Source organism: Phoenix dactylifera, unplaced genomic scaffold (assembly GCF_009389715.1).
Source record: "Phoenix dactylifera cultivar Barhee BC4 unplaced genomic scaffold, palm_55x_up_171113_PBpolish2nd_filt_p 000119F, whole genome shotgun sequence".
NCBI lineage: Eukaryota > Viridiplantae > Streptophyta > Magnoliopsida > Arecales > Arecaceae > Phoenix > Phoenix dactylifera.
In genome coordinates this window covers 1,042,818-1,063,007 of record NW_024067687.1, presented here as the reverse complement: position 1 = coordinate 1,063,007, position 20,190 = coordinate 1,042,818, and the positions used below count along the sequence as shown (strand labels likewise).

The window sequence follows — 20,190 nt, the reverse complement described above, 5'->3', positions numbered from 1 at the left end:
GCAAATGAGGAGGATAGTTTTCTAAATCAATTCATAAATAGTGATAGGGGGAGGTTTCATATGTAAATTCAATAAGATGTTGGGTGATAATTTGCAAGAAATGTCACAAATATATTTTGGAAAATGGAATGCTCAAAATATATAGATATGAACCCTTTAGGTACTCATATACATTAGAAATTCAGGCTAAGACATGTATAAAAAAAACTATTAGAAGTTGGTTTTCAGACCTATATAGTGCTTTCATGTTATAAACAACAATGTACCTCATATTTCATAGAAAGCAATATAATAAACTTCCATGTCAACCTACGGCAATACAACTAAAGTATGAAGATAAATGTGGAAGTTCTACGATTCAGTATACAACCTATCGTAGTATATAGTGCATGATCTATAGTAAGAAATACCAATCTATGTTGTAAGTGCTCAAAAATGACTAATAGATTGCTTCAAAGACTACATAGATAGCACATGCAACATGAAAAGGATTGTAGTCTATGGTGTGACATGTAGTTGTTCATAACCAACATCGTATTAATGAGAAGAAAGAAATATAGTGATGTACTTATTGGAAACAGAAATCAATCCTCCATTACACAGAGCTTCATATCATTTAATCTACAACGGACCAAATAACTACTTCAGTAATTTGAAATCTAAACATAATGAAGTTAAATAAATAAATATCTAACTTACTGATTATAACAAATGAAGTATGATTAGCTGTGGAGGGATCTCTCCGATATTTATATGGGAAGATTGCTTGCATACTATGTACCTTAGCATACAGCATAAGAATATGCACAATCGTGATATTTGGAAGTTTTGGGATCTCGATGTTCAGAATATTTCATGTCTATTTTTCAATTAAAAATTCTATTAACATTTGGTAAATAATTTCCAGAAATATTTGCTTTTGAGAAATTTAAATTCTGATCAGTATATTAGGAAAATCTGGGATTTGGAATTATTTTTAAATACAAGTTCTACATGCATATATTTGAATGATGATTTCAATAACTATCACTCTTTTAGACAGGATTTTGAATATTTTTTCATTGATATTTGGATATTGAACGTAATCAATTAAACTTTCTGGAAATGACTGTTTTCGATTATGATTAATATAATTTCCAAAAATATCAGTTTTCTTAAATTTTAATGATTTGTTTAGAAATTCATATTCTGATTTGTAATATCTGAAAAATCGAACATAATGAATTAAAAATTTCCAGAATGACTTAAGAAATCTTAAAGTTGTTCAAATTTCCCCAAATAAAATTGTTTGGCTAATTCCAGCTTCAGTAATGGAATTAGCACAAATCTGAAACAATCTTAAAGATCATAAAGTGGAATTTTAATGGTGGATTACATGCTCTACTAAATAGGCAGTTGGATAGTGGTTTTCTCAGAGTTGTCCTTAAGCTTTTGAGGCCATCTTTCAAGGCCCTCGACTTAGAAACTCTGCAGTCAGTTGCATTTGAAAGTCTGGAATTTTTTTTTTGTTGTTGTTTCCTCAACCCCTGAACAATGTGGCTGCCTTTGAATACTAGTGGGACAGGTGGGGCTCTGTCTTGTATTTATGGTATGAAATATCATTTTCTTTTCTTTCTGTGCATCCCCCTCAAACAACTGCAACCACTCTTCCAATCCCACCCACCTCAACAACCAACTTTTAATTCATTATTGCAAGACATCAGAAACAGTTAAAAACAATAAAAAAAAACAAATATTTTTTTTGAAGGGACAACTAAAAACATGAAATTTTCAATCTACGAATTAAAACTGTAGCCATAACCTTCAAGCCTCCTGTATCCTAGCATGGGGACGTAATGAACTCTAGATCTACTGGACTCTGAAGCACATCTTCTCCTCACGATGTACTGCAAAAATAGATCACAACTTCAAAACATGGATGTTTTCTGACTATTGGCTACTAGGATTTTTCCTTTTTATTCCTTTTCTATCTTTCACGGTATTCAGTTGACTTTGCACTCAATGAGCTGACTTGTTCTTATACATTATTTTGGAACCATGAGCCCTTAAGACTATTTTATTTTTTATATACATTTCTTAGTGATTTGCAATATTTTGATGGATACGTCCTGAAGAATTTGTCAAATGTTGAAAAAGAACAAAGTTATCTAGTCCATAGAGCACATTGTTTTTGTGGTTGGTTAGGCATAACCCAAGCCCAGTATGCCTCCTTCCAGCATGTTGATATCTCAAACAGATGTGCAACCAGTTCTAAATCGATCTTTTGCCTTCCACATACTTCCTTTTAGCAGTCTTCACTGCAATCATGGGGTGGGTTGGTTCAGCCAATCTTTGGTCATATCACTGCAGCATATAATACACAGGATGAATAAAAAGCCATTCTTCCGCATAGTGGAGAGAGAATAGAATAAAAAAGAATTGAACTGGTTTCCATACAACCAGTGCAATGAACTAGTGAGTTCTGTTGTATTTTTGTTGTTGGAGGTGAACTGATATATTCCATGACAAGCAGTTGCTTCTATGTTGGCTCCTGTGGTCGGCTGCTTTCCTGTCTTGAGGAAAGAATGGTGCTATCTTTTCATTGTCCATAATAAACTTGTTGTCATGCAACCCCTGGATCTCTTCTGTTTGTGATTGAGATAGGTCTTATCAGCATCTTCACTTCTCTGCTTACTTGGTCCATCTTCGCAAATCTTCTCAACCATGCCAAAGGATTTTCTAACTTGGATTTTTGCAGTCGATCGAATCTGTTGTCCTAGAAGTTTGTATCTGCGACCTTAATTTATTTCCACACTATGGCTGGCAAATTTGCATCTTTTTGTGAGTGGGAACAATGATATATTATCTATGTAACATCACAGAATACAGTATACATACCCTTGTTAATTTTGTTTTCTTAGTACCTTCCACGCTCTTGCATTCACTCAAAACACAATAGTTACTTCCATTCTCTTTTCTAAGGAAATGGCTGGTGAATTCATTTGAGGCCGATCGACATCTTTTACAGCCGGACCGCACGTGTCTTGAATGCACTCAAGTTTAGATTTGAGTGGTACTGCATTATAGAAGATGCCTCTCTGTATATGAGAACTGAGATTGGGCCACTAATCAGTTGAATGCCTCAAACAAACACACTCCTAACGAGAATAATGGAGGCTAGCGGTGGCAAATGAACGTGACATGAACTATGGTTTGAGACTTAAGGGGACATGCTTTGCTCACCTTTTACCTTTGTTTTTTTCATCTTTCACTGCATGGTGTGTTTGTCAACTTGGGAACATCAAGATGGACCATTCCTCATTGTCTGCTTCATGGCAGGCCAAGGTTCTGCAAAGAAAAGAATCTGTTGTCAGTGCTGAGTCATTTGCTTTGGTTACATCAGTTCGTTCATGCTTCAGCTTATTACTCGAGTTGTCTCCCCATTCTTCTGAAAAGTGAGATAGAACTGGTGTAAAAAGAGGATGTATGTGTGTGTGTGTGTGTGTGTGTGTGTGATCCCTCTTTTTATAGATTAATTTTATCTTCTATATATTTGCAGATGACAACCTCTCTTATTCCATAAATTCTCAAACAAATCTCTAAATAACTTGCTATCAACCATAATGACATATTTAATGTATATCTTCTCAGTTCTCCCATCACTTTGTTCTTTGGAGCTTCTAATTGGTGAGCCACACAAGCTTCTTAACATAATTATGGTCAAGTTCAGACCCCGCACCACCACTATTGATGAACTTGAGATCTCGATTGTACCTCAAATCTGAAGATACAATATTAAAGAGCAGTTAATTTCACTTGTGCGGAAGCTCCAAGGGGATGAGTGAAAGAAGAAAAAAAGAAGTGCAAGACATATTTCATTATAGTTAATACAAAGTGAATTTGGGATTCAATTGAGGGAATTCCTAGGTTAAGAAATATCATAAATTGCAAACCTTTAAAAAGAGGGGTCTTTATATGCAATTATTTTGTAAAAAGAGTCTTTACACGCAAAAAGGAAAAAACACACACAAGCGAGAATTATACAATTTGTTATTTCTCCTAAATTGACCTATGCCACACATATAATCATATCATTTTGAGATATTGTAGTTTTAGTTGTATTCGCTATAGGTTGTGCTTTATCTTCAAGCACATACTTGATATTTCAATTAGTCATTCATTCCTTCAGTCACATACTTGTTTTCTTACATCTGATGTTTGATTCTTTATTAATTACTGCTAACGTTAACTTAAAGTCCTGTGCTTCAGAGACAGTAAACCCACATTGACCTGACTATATTTCTCCTCTTTCTTGTTGTCTGATCCTATTGTTCTAGCTTGCCTGTCTCGCGTCGACTTGCATATTGGTCTTAAATCATGTTTCTCATGAAACACTTGCATAACAAATCTTCATCTAGTATTACAAACTCTGTTCATATTGTTAATTTTATGATTCTTGATGGAGTTGACATTAGTTTGATACGGATGAATTGACCAAAAAGATATGAATCAGTAATACCATTTTATGAGGTTTTGTCCAAGTTTGGAGGACTCTGCCTAGTCATCTCCACGTCGAGTGATTTTCCCGCACGCTAATTTAAAATTTCATGTGGTTTAGCTAACTTTATTGGTAATAAAAAATAAAATAACTCTATATCTCTTTCAAATCATTTTTTTCCATTTCTGAGAATGTATGATGGGTTTAACATGCCCTCCTATAGAATTATCTGCATCAAACTCTTTAAGAAATTTGACACCACTAATGTATAGCCTATTTTGCCTCTCTCTTAATGAATAAAAGTTCTATAGCAGGAATTGTAACATAGATCATATAGCTATTCAAATGGCATTTATCCTCTCTAGAGAGCCTAGTTCACAAACCTTGCAATTATGATGAAATGCTGTGGATTTTATGATGCATAAATATCATATTACTATAGCAATAATACTATATACTATAGTTCCATAGTGGATGCTTGTGATTGCACTAGCTACAACTTTATGTTGGCCTGGATAAAATTATTTTCGATGTCAGAATCTGCTCTATGTTGAGTGCCATACATACAGTAGGCTTCATAAGATTTCTCATCATTATTTTTGCAAATATAAGCTAAAGGAGAGTAAAGGGAGAGCGTGTGAGGGGGAAAGTAGGCTTTTATAATAAAAGGGGGGATCAGTCTATCCAACTCCATCATGCCATGTCCGCTTTGAGGTGGGCATTAATTCTCCTCCCCACATGCCCCTCTTTTCTCACCAACTTTTCCCCCACTCCAGATCCTTTTTTTTCCCCTCTGCTCTTTATAATTAACGGTTAACATTTGCAAAGATCCGGTCCTTTTGGAAACTGAGGTTTAACAGCCATTTTGAGAGCACGGGGCATGGACTAACCATGTTAGATGGCAAATAGGTCTGTCGAGCTTGGCAAATACTGATCACTGCAGACTTCTCTTGTGATTGCTTGGGGTCAACCCCTATCGATGATATGCTGAAATCCTTAGTCGACCCTGTAGGTGAATGGTAGCTAAAGTTTCATATTAGTTCATGTTATGAATCATCTTAAATTTTCACCTAGGACACTGCAAAATCATGTTATTCCATTTCATTGTATGAAAAATAATGTGTTCAAAGATTGGAAAGAAAATACAGGCTCTTCTATGTTATGGGATTGGACCAAATTGACCCAAACTGCAGTTTAGATCAGGTTGGCACTACATATAGCTTAGCCAAATTTACTTTGGGTCGATAAATATCGATCCCATTTAAAAACTGAGTTGCCTTTAGCTTCATATTCCAGGCAAATTAACCATGTTCGACTCTAACCTGTTGTCCGTTTAACATGACTGAACTTGGAAGTTGGTTTGTGATCCCTCGATCTCTATTTAGACCAAACACCATAGTATGGCAAGTTAATATATTCCACTCTAACTCAATCCAGTCCCACCAAATTTAACCTAACAAGCAACAACCAACCTAACTTGAATCAGCATGAGTTGAACTCGGGTCGGAAATTATGGAGTTAGGTTGGATTCAAAATTGGGTTGATCGGAGTCCAAGTCAGAGTGGATCATAGTAGGGTTTGGAACATCATAATTGCCACTGGGATGGGTTAGCCTTTCTTAATCCAATACACCCAACATACAAATGGATCAAACCAGGAAGTACTTGGGTTTGAAGCAACCAACAAAAAAAATAAAAGAAAGGCAGAAGGTGCTGATCGGTGAGGTTCCTTTCAGCTTAAAACATTCATGAATCAATCCAACAAGGCAGGCCCATCCCTTCATTGATGGCGCACCAAACAATCCTTATAAATGGAACCACGCACGACTCCTAAAGATTCAGAAAGCCACTCCACTGGATCCTTGTCCCCCACCACTTCTTGCCCGCGCTCCCCTCAAGTACCTATAATTGGAGCCGCGTCGTCACGCTCGTGGATCCCCCCTCCATCATCACGGTCGGTTACCGCGGAAGAACACCATCCTGGACGATGTCCTCGTAGGAGCGAACCGCCCAACTACCTGTGGGCCCCACTCTTTTCATATGGACCCCACTGAAATCTCCCGTCTAGGATTGCTCGATGTGGTCTCTGCGGTTTGGTATAAAACAGCAATCTATACGGTAAATATAAAGCTTAAAGCTAAAAGGAAAAGAAATTGGATTTTTTTTTTTTTTTTTTGGCTAAAAGAAAGGGGTAGGAGGGAGGAAGGGATCAGCCCACTCCCGCGTAGCAGCCCGCACTGGGCCTCCGCCCCATCAGGAGAATGTTCGATGCGAGCAGACTCTATTTTACTCATATCCTCTCCATCCGAAAGTGAGTACGTTACACCTGGCACCACCAAGCTACAGACGTAAGAAAACCATAACCACCAATGAGCTATCCAGGCATGGGGCATCTGGTCTCCAAATTTAATCGACGTCCGCACGTTTTGAATCCGGACAATTCGGACGGAATTATCACCACTTATCAATTAGGCTACCACCTTGGTGGCAGAAATTGGAATTTTTTAAAAAACAAAAAAAGAGGAGCTTTTCCCCTGCTTGGCGATATAAATTACGTAGCGCCCGCTTCGATTCCGCCGGATTCCGACGCGACGAGACCGCCGATCTCCACCGTCCGATCGAAACAACCAAAATGGACGAATCATGGCGGATATCCATCGGAACGGTGATCCCGAGGAGGCGGTCCACGGAGCAGGACCGCCGGAGCCGGTGGGGTGGCGCCGGCGGGACGGATGCCCTGGACGCCGACGACTTCCGCGACGTGTTCGGTGGGCCGCCACGGAGCGTCCTCCTCCGGCGCTTCTCTGGCGAGCTCACGGCCGGCGAGGCCCGGCCGGCGGCGTCGTTCTATGAGGAGATCTTCCGGCCGGCGGGGCGCAGCCTCCCGCTGGCGAGGGGTGGGCGGAGGCTGCCAGGGTTCAGGATCCCGTCGGCGAGGGCAAGCGGGCTGGTGAAGATGGATGAGGGCTTCTACGATGACATATTTGGGTCGGACGGCGGCCGGGAACGGAGGTCGAGGTCGAGATCGAAGTCGAGTTCGAGGTCGAAGTCGTCGTCGGTTCTCAGCTCAGAGGAGCTGAGCCCGCCGCTCCGGCCTTCGATCACCGAGGATGCCATGCTCTCCTCCTTCGCCTCTAAGCTCAGGTATTTAATTATGGGCTCTTCTCTCTTTGCTCCCGTTCAAATGATCCAAATTTATAAGAATTTGATAGAAATACATTGCAGGAAGAATTATTTAGCCATGCTCAATCTACGACTGGTTACAGGGCTTGAGTTCTAGGCTTTTTTTTTCACTCAAAACTTGGATTGAATTTATGTTGCAAGATATTTGATCACATCTCAGGTTTTAGAGGATTTTTAGCTTTGAACTTTGTAGATGGGCAAGGCTTCATAATTTAGTGTGATACATTGTTGTGTAACTGCCGCTAGCAAGCAAAAGAAATTCTAAAGGATGAAAAATAATTGATGAAATTTCTATGTTAGAAGAATCTTAAGTTCATCAGGGTTGAATTTGTCAAGTCCATCACCTAAGCCTTGAGAAGTAGGAATGCGTCAAATCCACTGGGGACATGTACAGTTGCATATCTTGGATTATAGCTGACATTTTTCTCTATTTGATAGGCATGAAGTCCATATATAATTGTAGCAAACAAATTAATTAACTATGAAATTCACCCTAAATATCCAAAGAATGTTTTAGTAGATCCTAAGAGCATTAATATTTTTTTCTTAGTACAGGATTGTCCTTCATCGAACCATTAAGATATCATCATTTTGGCAATTAAGTGGCACGCCTCTTAGATGTAACTCCTTTCTACTGAGAACAGCAACTCCTTTTCTCTTGAGGTGTCTAAGGATCTTGTTCTACTGAGAATAGGTGCTCCTTTTCTGTCCTTTATTTCCCATACAGTTTATTTTCATAAAATATGATAATGTATTTAGTTCAATAAAAACTTATATTGACTTGTATGTATAGACTTGTGTTGTCTACCTGCTCTATGGATGACCTTGGCCTGGTCAAGAAAAAGACTTCTTGCAATATCGTTGCCACGGAAATAACAATTATAAGTAATACATTTATCTGATAAATCTTCTCCCAAGCCCCAAGTAGCCCACTTGTTTAGGTGGTGGGCCCCTTATCGGCAGAACATATGTTTGCAGAGAAGAGATTAGCCATGGGGGATTTTGAAATTGAGCATGGCTATAGAATTGAGATCCAGGAACTGTATATCCTAAGCCGTGCTTGTTGATTCTTGTGGCGACATGTACGTTCTGACTAATAAACTTTAACATTCAAGTCAGGAGCACAAATATTAGAGTAAGTTTCCACTACAAGGAGACCTAAATCTTGTCATAATTCTCTTATACTGAAATGATATATATCTGTGATTCTCTAGTCCTGAGACAAGTAAAAGGTAGAAGTCGTGCTTGCTCGACACATTGAGATACTGTAATTACAAGGAAGAACTTTAGTATTTAAATAAGCTGCATGGTAAATTGGGACTTTACCCCATGGTCGCACCCCTGCCAGATATTTTAGGTTCAGTTTTTGGATGATGATCCCTAAAGTCTAGACCTAGATAATGATAATGCAGGTGAGTCTTCCTCTTTTTCTTTCTCGCTCTCAAAACCAAAAAGTATCATCCATGATGTATATCTATGATGTCTATGTGTTTCTTTCTTTCTTTCTTTTTTTTTTTGCTTTTGTTTATGTCAAGTCAACCACCACTCATACATATAATGGGTGAGTGGCATGAAAGTAAAGCAAACTTGTGGCCCAACCAGGCATACAAGTGAGTGGAATTATAGCTTTCCAAACCTGCTGACCTGGTGATGATATCAAGCTAGCTTTCCATGATTCTAGACCTCCAACCTTATCCATGCATGGGTGGCTAGGCTGAAGGCAACACAACAAAATCTAAGAAGAACTTGCACATATTTAACATAGTGTAGAACAATGTTCTCATTGACAAGCATGTATGGCAGTTATCTATCTAGTTTATTGGTTATCTTTTTCTGAAGTTATCACTCCACTTTTCATAGAACTTATGAATGTATCTTTGATCTTTGTTGCATAGATATAATTGCATCTTCACTTATGTCTTAGTTATTTCCTGGAAGGTTAAATTAAGACATCTTTCCAATCTCCACTTATTTTAAGATTAAGAAATTCTACTTGTCAAGCTTTCTGATGCTCTCTGAACTCATCACCTCTGAATTGTCATGCAGACCAATCACTATTCCATCCCGACGTCATGACTCTTCACCACCTTCAACAATATCTGGGGGAGATCAGAACAGCCACAAGACCCTCAACATTGCATGCCCTCCCAAATCCTATTTCATGGAGTTCAAAGACAACAGCCATAGCAATCATGACTCCAGTGATTCACTTCGACATCGGTCGCATATCGGGCTCTGCTGCTTCTCACCCCCTGAGACCATTAGCCTTGAACCCAGCTTCCGACGAGGCCTTAAGAAGCCTGGAGCTGACGACATCGACTCCCCTTCTTCAGTTATATCTTCTGTCTTTCTGGATCCAATGTCAACCAAAACAGAAAGAGAGATAGAAAAGGTAGTTGTCGAAGTTGATGGAGAGGGGGAAGCAGCAGAGAATTCATTTGTCATAGAGATTGATAACCATGGCATTGGAGAGACGGAGGGAGCGGCTGCGGTGAATGAAGCGATCGCATGGGCAAAAGAGAAATTCTGGAATCAGAGATCCAAAGGAGTTGACACTATTGACAAGCAACTAAACTCAGAAGTCACGAAAGAAGGAATAGAAGGCAAAGAGAGACCAGTTGCTAAAGAAGCTTAATGTAATGGAGTTGAATATATGATTGGAGTGTATCCTGTTGCTAAGAAAGATGATGCTTGCAATATAACATGTATTGTTGTATCTTTGTTGTCCATCAGGGTTCCTTTGACAACCAAAATTCTTTGGGGAAGGAAAAGGAAGTATAGGTAATTAGAATCAAGTGACATGTTCTTGAAATTTAGTTAAGCTTTCATCAGTGTGAGCTTGCGTTATTTGTTGTATATAACAAAGACCTTGTTGATGGCTGTGAGTGCCTGTATAACAGATCTCTTTCCCTCCTGTGTGTCATATGGGTGTATTTTCCATACCTATTCATCTTTTACTCTTCTGTTTGTATTACAAAGACTTTCGGAACTCTTTTGTGGATGAAAAAAAGTTAATGTTTGTTTATTTAAATTTTAGCTTAAAAATTTGGAAACAAAAATTGAGTCACCTGTGAAGATCAGGTATATGAAACGCCAAAATCTCACTTTAATTGCATCTCTATTTAATATATACATAACTATATCTAGGCTTGTCCATGGATCAGGAATTAACCTAAAGCCAACTCATAATTGGTTTGGGCTCAATTTTAAGTTGACGGACCTGATAGCACCCACTTTGGACCTGTATATTTCAGTAAATTTCCTATCAGTAGACTTTTACAAAGATCGCTGCAGGTTATTCTATTAGTAAGATATTACAAGGAAAAGAAAGAAGTGCTGTGAAAGGAAGCTGCACATTCAAACAAGCTAATTTTATCAAACTTCCATAAAATCACAGTTAGAAATGTGAGTCAGCAGACATTATTAAGATAGATGCCATAAGAACGGGGAATCATAAGTAAGAAGGAAATGAAAAAGAAGCAGTCGAAGAAAATGCAAGAGATGAAGTTTTGGGGCATCTAGAGCTCTATCTCTACTCGTGGAGCACCTCGGACAGTGTTTTTCACTTGGAAGCCCCCACCTCCAAGTTTTTTCAAGGTCAACTTTGATGGTTGCATACTGGACGACGGCGTGAGGGGAGAAGCTGGCTTTCTCATCAAAGATCCAGACTCCATAGTGGTTGTTGCTGGTAGTTGTCAGATCTATGATACCTCGGTGTCGAGGGCTGAGCTGAGAGCGGCATGGACCGGGTTGGACAATGCCTGGCATGTGCTGCAGGCTAAAGTAGTTATGCTTGAGGGCAACTCATCTACAGTGATCGATTGGGTCTACGGATGCACAAGCGGTGCATGTGGCGATCGCCCCCAAATTCGAGATATCCGGGCTATGGTCAGTGGTGGCGTGGTTGTCCAGGCTAAACATGTATACAGAGAGACTAACGGGGCTGTAGACTGGATGGTCTCATATGTAGCCAATCACTCTGGAGGTGCCTTGTGGGTAGGAGAGAGGAAGCTGCCTAGAGCACTCCAAGATATACTATCTTTTGATCTTTCTGGATATGTCTGTACTAGAATTGTATGAATCATTGGTTCTAGCAAAAAAAAGAGGGTTCTGATTTAAAATCACTGTGATAGATCTTTTATTCTTACAAAAAATTGAAAATCTAAGAAAAAGTGGCTTAGGTACCCAATGTAAAAGGTGGCCTTCTACCACATGAGCGCAAAGCTTGTTAATGAGTCTAAAGGGTTCTGAAGTCCTTCAATGGCTTTGCTCGGGGATGATTGATGTTGTTCTTTTATATATAAGCATAACAGTAATATAAAGCTTGATCATTGCAATCTATCGTGTGTTCTTAAGATATTTTTATCGTTTTCTATATTATAATCTATGCCCTCATATATACATCTATAACAATAAATATTACCAGCTAGTTTTCGATCAAATACAATATAATAATTGTTATAAATAAAGAAAAATAAAGTAAAACAATTTCATGACTAATAAAGGAATTTTTATAACTCCCTTTGTTATCTAATCGTCAAATCTTTTTTCTGAGCAATGTTTTCTATTGAGGAGCACTAGACTAATCTGAATGTTAAAACAAGTTAAAACTCACAAAAATAAAATTATTATTTTTTGCATGTATACCCTCCTAAATATGTAAAATTATATAAATACTCTCGTAAAGTTGCTATTTGCGTGTATGCTTTTATAAATATTTCATTTTACATCTCTACCCTTTAAGGGTATTTCAGTCAGTTCAATTTTAAACCACTAATTTTTTAACGGCATTAGATGGTGTGGGTACATATGTAAAATAAAAGAAAAAAAAGGATATACACACAAAACAACTATTTTATGAGGGTATACCTGCAAATATCAATTTTGGAAGAATATTCACACAAATTTAAATATTTAGGAGGGTACGTAGGCAAAAAAAACCCATAATAGTATTAAATAAATTATTTAGTTAAGGATTTCGCAAAAGGTCCCGACTAGTAGGCTGATACAAATAATAATACTACATTGATGGTTTCTACTCTACAGGACTTTTACACCTTTTCAGTCCCTTCCATTTTTCTTGAAGAACTTTGGATGTTGGTTCATAGGCTTCTCTAGGAATCGTATTTCTCGATTGGCGTCGATCAACTCCGTATATTAGAGGATTCAATCTAGCTCTTCTGACCGATAGTAAAGATCGTCGATAACATTAAAAAAAGCATGCAAGAAAACATAAAGTTAAAAGGTCATGCTATTTTTAATATCAGGTAATACAATTGCATGGGTATAAATACTAAGGCTAACTAAATTAATACCCTCAAGGCATTCGTTCTACTCTTGACTAGGAGCCTTCACCGTCGTTGGCCCACAGGTTTCAAGTACAGTGGGCTTAGAGCTCAGGCTACAAACATGGTTGACAACATGGAGATACAAAAGGATCCTCTTCCACTAGCCCGAAAAAGGTGAGGACTCTAGAAAGGCCAAAGGTTAGTTAGAAAATGATGAGTTGCCGATTTGGAAGCCCTCAACTAGACAATAATCTAGTGATGATGATATTCCAATCTAGCAACAAAATCTATTTGTGGTAATGCCCATATTTATGATGGTATGCTGATTCAGCAAACTAGTCAAAAGTCGGTCAATCAAAATAAATGGATTGCCCTGGCCAATACTCAGCCTCACTCTAAGAGGATCAAGAGACAGAGAGATAGTCAAAAGGAAGAAAAGGGGTGAACACCAAAGAGACGAATGTAGAGCCTATTTATTGAGTGGAAGCATACTTTACTAGAAAATAATCAAGATCCTCATCAATGTGGAAGTTAAAGCCAGATTTATATAAACTTGGAAGACCCTTCAAGCAATGTGCAGGCAGTTTCGATACATCAGAGTATTCTATGAAAGAAACATGATAGCAGCATCAAACTCAAGGAAAGCAGAGAAGATATGAATAGATTATCGAGAAAAAACTTTGGTAAAAGGGAAATAATAATCGATCAATGAATCAGGAATGCTATTCCACAGGTACCGATGGAATGATGATAACAAATATCCCATCGGCCTCTTGATCATCGATCAACAAGACATGTGGAGTATTTAAGGCTGCAAATGGGTCGGGTCGACCCATAACCCGATCCGACCCGACCTGACTCGCGTAGATCTGACCCGATCCGAATTTTAGGACCTACAGGTCTGGGTTGGGTCCTAAAATTAAACCCGAATCATTTTCTGGGTCGGGTCTGGATTTACTGAACGGATCCAACCCGATCCGAATGGACCCGAAAAGAGAGAGACAAGAGAAAAGCAAAAGAGAGTCTTTTCTTGTGTGTGTGGGTCGTGATACTATTGGTCGTTTTTAAGTGAATTTATGGTGGGTTCTCAAGGCAAACTGGAAGGAGATATGGGTTTCTTAGGAGCTTGCTAGCTTGCTCCCTAAGAGATGGGAAATGCCAGCCAACGAGGAGGGAAAGCTTTGTACAAAAAAAAAAAAAAAAAAAGGAGGAGGAAAAACCCTAAGGGGAGTAGGGTTCAAGCGTGGAAGGAAAGCAACAAGCATAGGTTCACAGAATCCAAAGGAACCTCGGCCCATCAGGATTGTCTCTCGATCTATTACACTGTTGATACCTCTGGTGTCTCGGTAGCTGGCTTTTTTTTTTCCTTCTGTTTTTTGGTTTTTGTTTCTTTTAACTTTCGAAGGGAGAAAGTGAGGGAACACTGAACTGAATATGGGTCGTGTGCCAGTTTTCTGCAATGGAATTGGATTTTGGAAGGTCTGGGATTTTTTTTGCCCTTGTGAGAGGGGAGCTGGGAGACACCAAGTTCCGTCCAATCAGTCATATAGATAAAAAATAGTGTGATATGATATGTGGCTTGTAGACTGACTTAGTAAGTCATGGGTCATCAGTTCTGACTGGAGGTCAATTGCAAGTCTTTCAGGTCATGGGTCACCCAGCACCTCATAGTTATGATATGACCAAATTAGATTTGCCCAAATTCTTTCCCAAAAGCACCAAGAAAGTGGATCCGAGCCTGAACCCGATCCGACTCGGATCCGGATCCAGACCCAACCCAAACCCGACTTGGACCCGACCCAAATCCGAAACCGGATCGGATTTGGGTCCAAAATTAGGACCCAAACAAAAAACTGGATCGGGTTGGGGTAACTCAGGACCTGACCCGACCCGATCCATTTGCACCCATAGGAGTATTGCTCCCACCACATCTCAACAATATAACTGGAAGCAGAAAGTAAGTGCCACATGGATTAGATATAATGAAAGCGGAGCAAGTAGGACTCACATGATCCTTGCTGAAATGAAGAGTTTGATCATGACAAAGTTCACCAATGGTGGACATGCAGACTAAAGAAGAAGAGTTTAGTCAAGAGCAAGTTGAAAGCTTAGAATATGGCTTGACGATACAGGAAGATGGATCAAGGTCTCAGGGATAGTCCTAAGTATAGAATTGCCTTAGGCCAAAAAGATATAATTATCGGCCTGATGGTTGTAGAGCAACGGCGCTGACAAATATGTATAATGGAGGGTAACTAGCACATATTACCAAAACCACCATAAGTGAAGGGCAGACATATGAACAACTATTAGAGTGTTGTCTGATAGAATAAATAAGTGAATAATGTACTTTATAAAGGACCTTTTGATAATCAATCTAATCGGTGTATATTTATTTTTATCTTTATCTTGGTTATTTATCCGAGACTGAGTATAACTTAGCTTTTTATCGTAACCAAACGTTATACCTTTACCATAGCCCGGCACTATACCCCAGAGATATACTCTTATCATAGCCCAACACTACACCCTTCCACTATAACCCAATGCTGCATCCTTCTACCATAGCTCAACACTACACCTTCATTCATTTCAATCTCTTTTGAATGATGGTGTGACAGTAACGAAAGTTCTTAAAGTTCAAGGCACTTGGACTCATACTACTCTCCATCTTCTATTTGACTAATACCTTGCTAGCTACCCAATGCCAGTGGCACTCCTGCAAGCACATCCAAGCCTCGTCCGATCAAAATTAGCAGGATGCCTTCTACCTTGACCAACCAAGATCCTTAGGAATTTCGAGTTTTCTAGCTCATTTTGAATAGGACGAAGAAAGCTAATCGTTCGAAATTGGCTCCAAAAAAATATAGAGTAAAATATTGCTTAAAAGATAAATCAAACACTTAACCATCAACTAAAATACAAATCTATTAACCACCAAGACTATATCACAATACCTTAAAATGATGATTCTTTTGGCTTAAACTAATCATATTGGATTATTTCTCCTAGCTTATAGCTTTTGGATAGTCAATTTTGCCTCTTTGGTAAAAAAATAACAAAATGTATAATTCATTTTGTTCTTTTGGATATTTAAAAACTTTAATACTTAAAATAATTAAAATATATTTATTAGTTTCATCAATTCTACATAAGCTAGTAGAAGTAAAGTAAAATGATTACTCACATATTACAAGCAAGTAGAAGTATTTCAATTCAATCACCATAAAGTAAAATGAATCATCTCTTGAAGTCATTGTCATATATTTTCTTGGTGGTTCAGAGGTTTATGTTATAGCCAAAATACAAATCTCAATTAAATGAAGAATGTGGTGATCCTACATGCTTGATTTAAATAAGTTTATTTTCAATTAAAATTGAAACAAAGGCATATTTGTTTTTAATTAAAGAACACTTAACCCTATGTCTCTCCTAAACTTATACTAGCCAAACAAAATTTTTTGTCCCTCTTGCTTCCCAATTAGCATGATTATGAAATTAACATCTATCTTAAAGATGACACAAAGCCTAGCTTTTGATGTGGAGATGAAAGAATCCAAGAAAGAAACCAGGCTTATGATTTCTAAGAGATAGACAACATTCAAATACTGTTTGTGGATGAAACTGCCATATCACTAAGAACTTAATGGAGAAAGGATTGGTGGTATGGCTGTACCGATTGATTTCAAGGATATTAATTAAAACAACCATCCATGGATAGTAGACTTGAGAAACTAAAGTAGGCAAACAAGGCTATAGACATAAAACCTTTCGTGTGGATGTTGATCTAAAAAGTTTGATTTTGATGATGCAAAATATTTGAGTAAAAAGTTCACTAATCAGTTGCTTGGAGTATACTTGAATATTTGTAGAAAGCCAAGAAGAAATTTTTTAACAACTCTCAATATGGAGAAATAAAGATTAATTATCCAAAACTCTACATAAAAAAATTTGACTCCAAAAATGCTTTGAAGTGACCCTTGAATGTTTACATGCAAATACAGCAAATTCCGACTTAGTCTATCTCAAGAGTCGACCCCTAGATTACAACAAGTTGATCTCGGCACACTGATACAGTATTATATACCTTCATGAGTGGACTCTCGCAAATCACGAGTCAACCCCAGAACAGTCTCAGAAGACAGACCGAAAGCTGTAAAATTCATCATATTAACGAGTCAACCCATGAAGATCATAAGCAGACTCCAATCAGACAAGAGTCGACCCTATAAACAAATGAGTCGACCCCTAAATGGCCACCGATAAAAGATAGAGAGATGTAAAACTCATCATATTGGTGAGTCAGCCTATAAAGATCACGAGCCAACTCCAGACAAATAAGAGTCACCCCGAAAATAAACAAGTCAACTCCTGAATGTCCAAAGACAAAAGAAAGAGAGCAGTAAAATTCAATTTGTTAAAAGTCAATCCATAAAAATAACGAGTCGACTCCTAAACCAAAAGAGTCGACCATATAATGGTGACAAGTGAAAGATAGAACATAGCAAAAACAACAGCTAGTTCAAGTCAACCCCTAAATATTACAAATTAACTCCTGAAGATCATAAGCCGACCATTAAAAACATCGAGTCAACCCATCTATACTTGACAACAGTAATGACTAGTTTTTCTGTAAATCAAAACGGTCATTTTTGTCTCACAACGGCTCTATCGACCTATCTAATGGCTACAAGTGTCTTCCAACTAATCCTCAGTAGTATAAATGTATGGAAATACCAAACAAAAAAAAAAAAATAGAAGAGAGAATTAATGAGAAGTAATTGAATAGCTAAAGAAATGAATAGAGTGTCAAAAAGAAAAAAATTCAAATGCATATGGTAAGAGATGAAAGTCACATCCTCCACTATTGTGAAAGTTGGTAAAGTGCATTCAAGTCCAATTAAGACCAACCAATCAATTCAGAGCTCTATTTATTTTGCATATATTTTACTTTGAGGAGCTATAATTCTATTGCTCTGTATTTTCTTTATACTTTGTTGTGATGAGTTTCAAGATTTGAAACTTGGAAAAAGGTCCATCCAAACCTTGAATTGGATTGTATGGAGCCTAGAAAAATGCTCGAGTGTGGTTTTGATTGATTATGAGTAAAAATCAATTAGGTTGATTGTGAACCCGTCTAAAACAATCGAACTATAATCTTAAAAGGATTATAGTGAAAATTTCCAAAATTGGTTCCTGGGTAGTGGACGTAGGTGCAAAGTTAGTACCGAACCATTATAAATTTATTGTGTTTGTGATATATGACTTGTGTGCTTTAATCTCTTGCATATTTATTTTTGTTAATTACTCGTTACAGCACACTTTCATCAAGTTTTATTTTGCTGCATTTTATTTTATTTTTTTTTTTTTGAAAAGCCCAATTCACCTCACTTTTGGGTTGCATAGCTGGGCAACAATGGAACATCTTTAGATTAAACATGAAGAGATTTTGTAATATCGGCTATTTTGAAGTGGAAAAATATGTGATGTTCATTCCAAATTCGTGTAAGAGATGCTAATGACAAGTCATATTTATAGCCTCCAACTTGTGTACAAGGGAAGCAATTGTATATGCGTCCATACTAGACCTGTTCCAATCCCGGGTGGCCCGCTCGGGCTTTTAGTGTTTGAATAGGCCTTGGCCCAACTTTTAAGTTCGACGGATCAAGCCAGGCCTAAAATTAGAGCCCGCTCGCTAAACGGGTTGGGCTCGAGTTCACATCGATGTGGCCCAAACCCGACTTTTTTTATTATAATGTATAACCAGTAAAGATCAAGCCTAGCCCGATAAGATCGCTAGCCCCAAGCCTAGGCCCCAGTTATCGTTGCCGCTACCTCCCAACCACCGCGGCCTCCCTTCCCACCATCACCACTGCCGCAACCTCCCATCACCACCACCGTGGCCTCTCCTCACCCTCTTGCCACAGTATTGCACTTCTATCGAGTGCCAACCACCAGTGGAAATACCCTGGTGACTAGTGATAGCATCTTAATCCACGATCCGAAAAGCTTGAGGCCCAACCCAATGTGTGAATCTACCGAACTTGGGTCTGGCTACTTTTGGTCATGTATGGGGCTAAGCCCGGCCCACTCAATAAATAGGTCTAATCCACACCTACGGCTTTTCTAGTCTACATCTGTACTATTATTAGACCTCAACATGTGTGCTATGCTATGACAGGATGTGCATGGAATCTCTAACCGAGGTTTTTAAAACGTTATGATATAGGACAGCTGATCTTTTTCTCTAACCATAAATAATAAAAAAAGAGAGGGAGGGCACAAAATCTTTATAATGGTCATTCAAATACAATGAAAAAGAGCGGTCTCATGCATAATACTTCTACAGGTTTTAGGGAGGATTAAATATATGTAGCTTTATACCTGTATGCAGAAAGATTGTTTCTATATTTCATACCCATAACATCTAGATTACAGTGGAGGAACATTATAACTATCATTATTTTAAACCTTCACTCCAATATTCTCTTTAAGATTTATCTTTTTTAAAAGTTTAGACCTAATCCACTTTTTATACTATAATTGTATTGTATTTCACCTTTTAAGATAACATGTAAATCAATTAATAGCCATATATTTATATGAGATGATAATATCTATAAGAAACAGTCAAGCAATGAGCATACTAATATAGATGACTCTTGTTTGCAATTGATATGAAAGACGTGCTCTAGTTCCCTCATCAAGGTGTCTTATAGCTGCATGGCAAGAGCTCTCTCTTCTAGAGCCCTTCTCTAGTGGGTTGACTATACAGATCCGTAAACTTAAATAAGCAGTATGAAAACTTCACCAAAAGCTTGATGACCTGGTGTGGAGCCACCAGATAAAATCTGGCTTCTGCTCAGATCCACAGGACTGCACTAGGCCATATATGGCTGCAGACCAGCATGTCTAGAAACTGAGGAATGGCATTTTAAGTCCCATTATCGTACATTAAAAACTAATTAGATGGTTATAAATTCAAATGAGTGCTGTGATAATCTAGAATTGAGATGGATACAACAGTAAACTCATACTCGCCATAAAGACAGCCAATTATTCATAAGCATCAGAATAAGATGTAATTGTACTCAGTAATCATATTACATTCTATTTATGCGAAACAAGCACGGTTGAACATAAATCCAATGTTCAGAAGAGATAAAAATGAAATACGGCTTCAAACCAGAGAATTGAGCGATGGGAGAGGGAGTTGGTTCAGACAGAAGGTAGAATATCCACG

The 20,190-nt window shown here is 38.1% G+C and overlaps 1 protein-coding gene across 1 annotated transcript; it reads left to right on the top strand.

The window, feature by feature from the left end:
• Positions 1 to 7,031: 7,031 nt before the first annotated feature.
• On the top strand, positions 7,032 to 10,648 carry LOC103705622. Its single transcript, XM_008789423.4, has 2 exons — positions 7,032 to 7,620; positions 9,706 to 10,648. The coding sequence occupies exons 1-2, from the start codon at positions 7,109 to 7,111 to the stop codon at positions 10,292 to 10,294; spliced, it is 1,101 nt and encodes a 366-aa protein (XP_008787645.2). The 5' UTR covers positions 7,032 to 7,108; the 3' UTR covers positions 10,295 to 10,648.
• The last annotated feature ends 9,542 nt before the right edge of the window (positions 10,649 to 20,190 follow it).

Coding starts and splice junctions, on each gene's coding strand:
- LOC103705622 (XM_008789423.4), top strand. CDS start 7,109: ATGGACGAATCATGGCGGATATCCATCGGAACGGTGATCCCGAGGAGG. Junction 7,621..9,705: donor TCCTTCGCCTCTAAGCTCAG/GTATTTAATTAT, acceptor ATTGTCATGCAG/ACCAATCACTATTCCATCCC.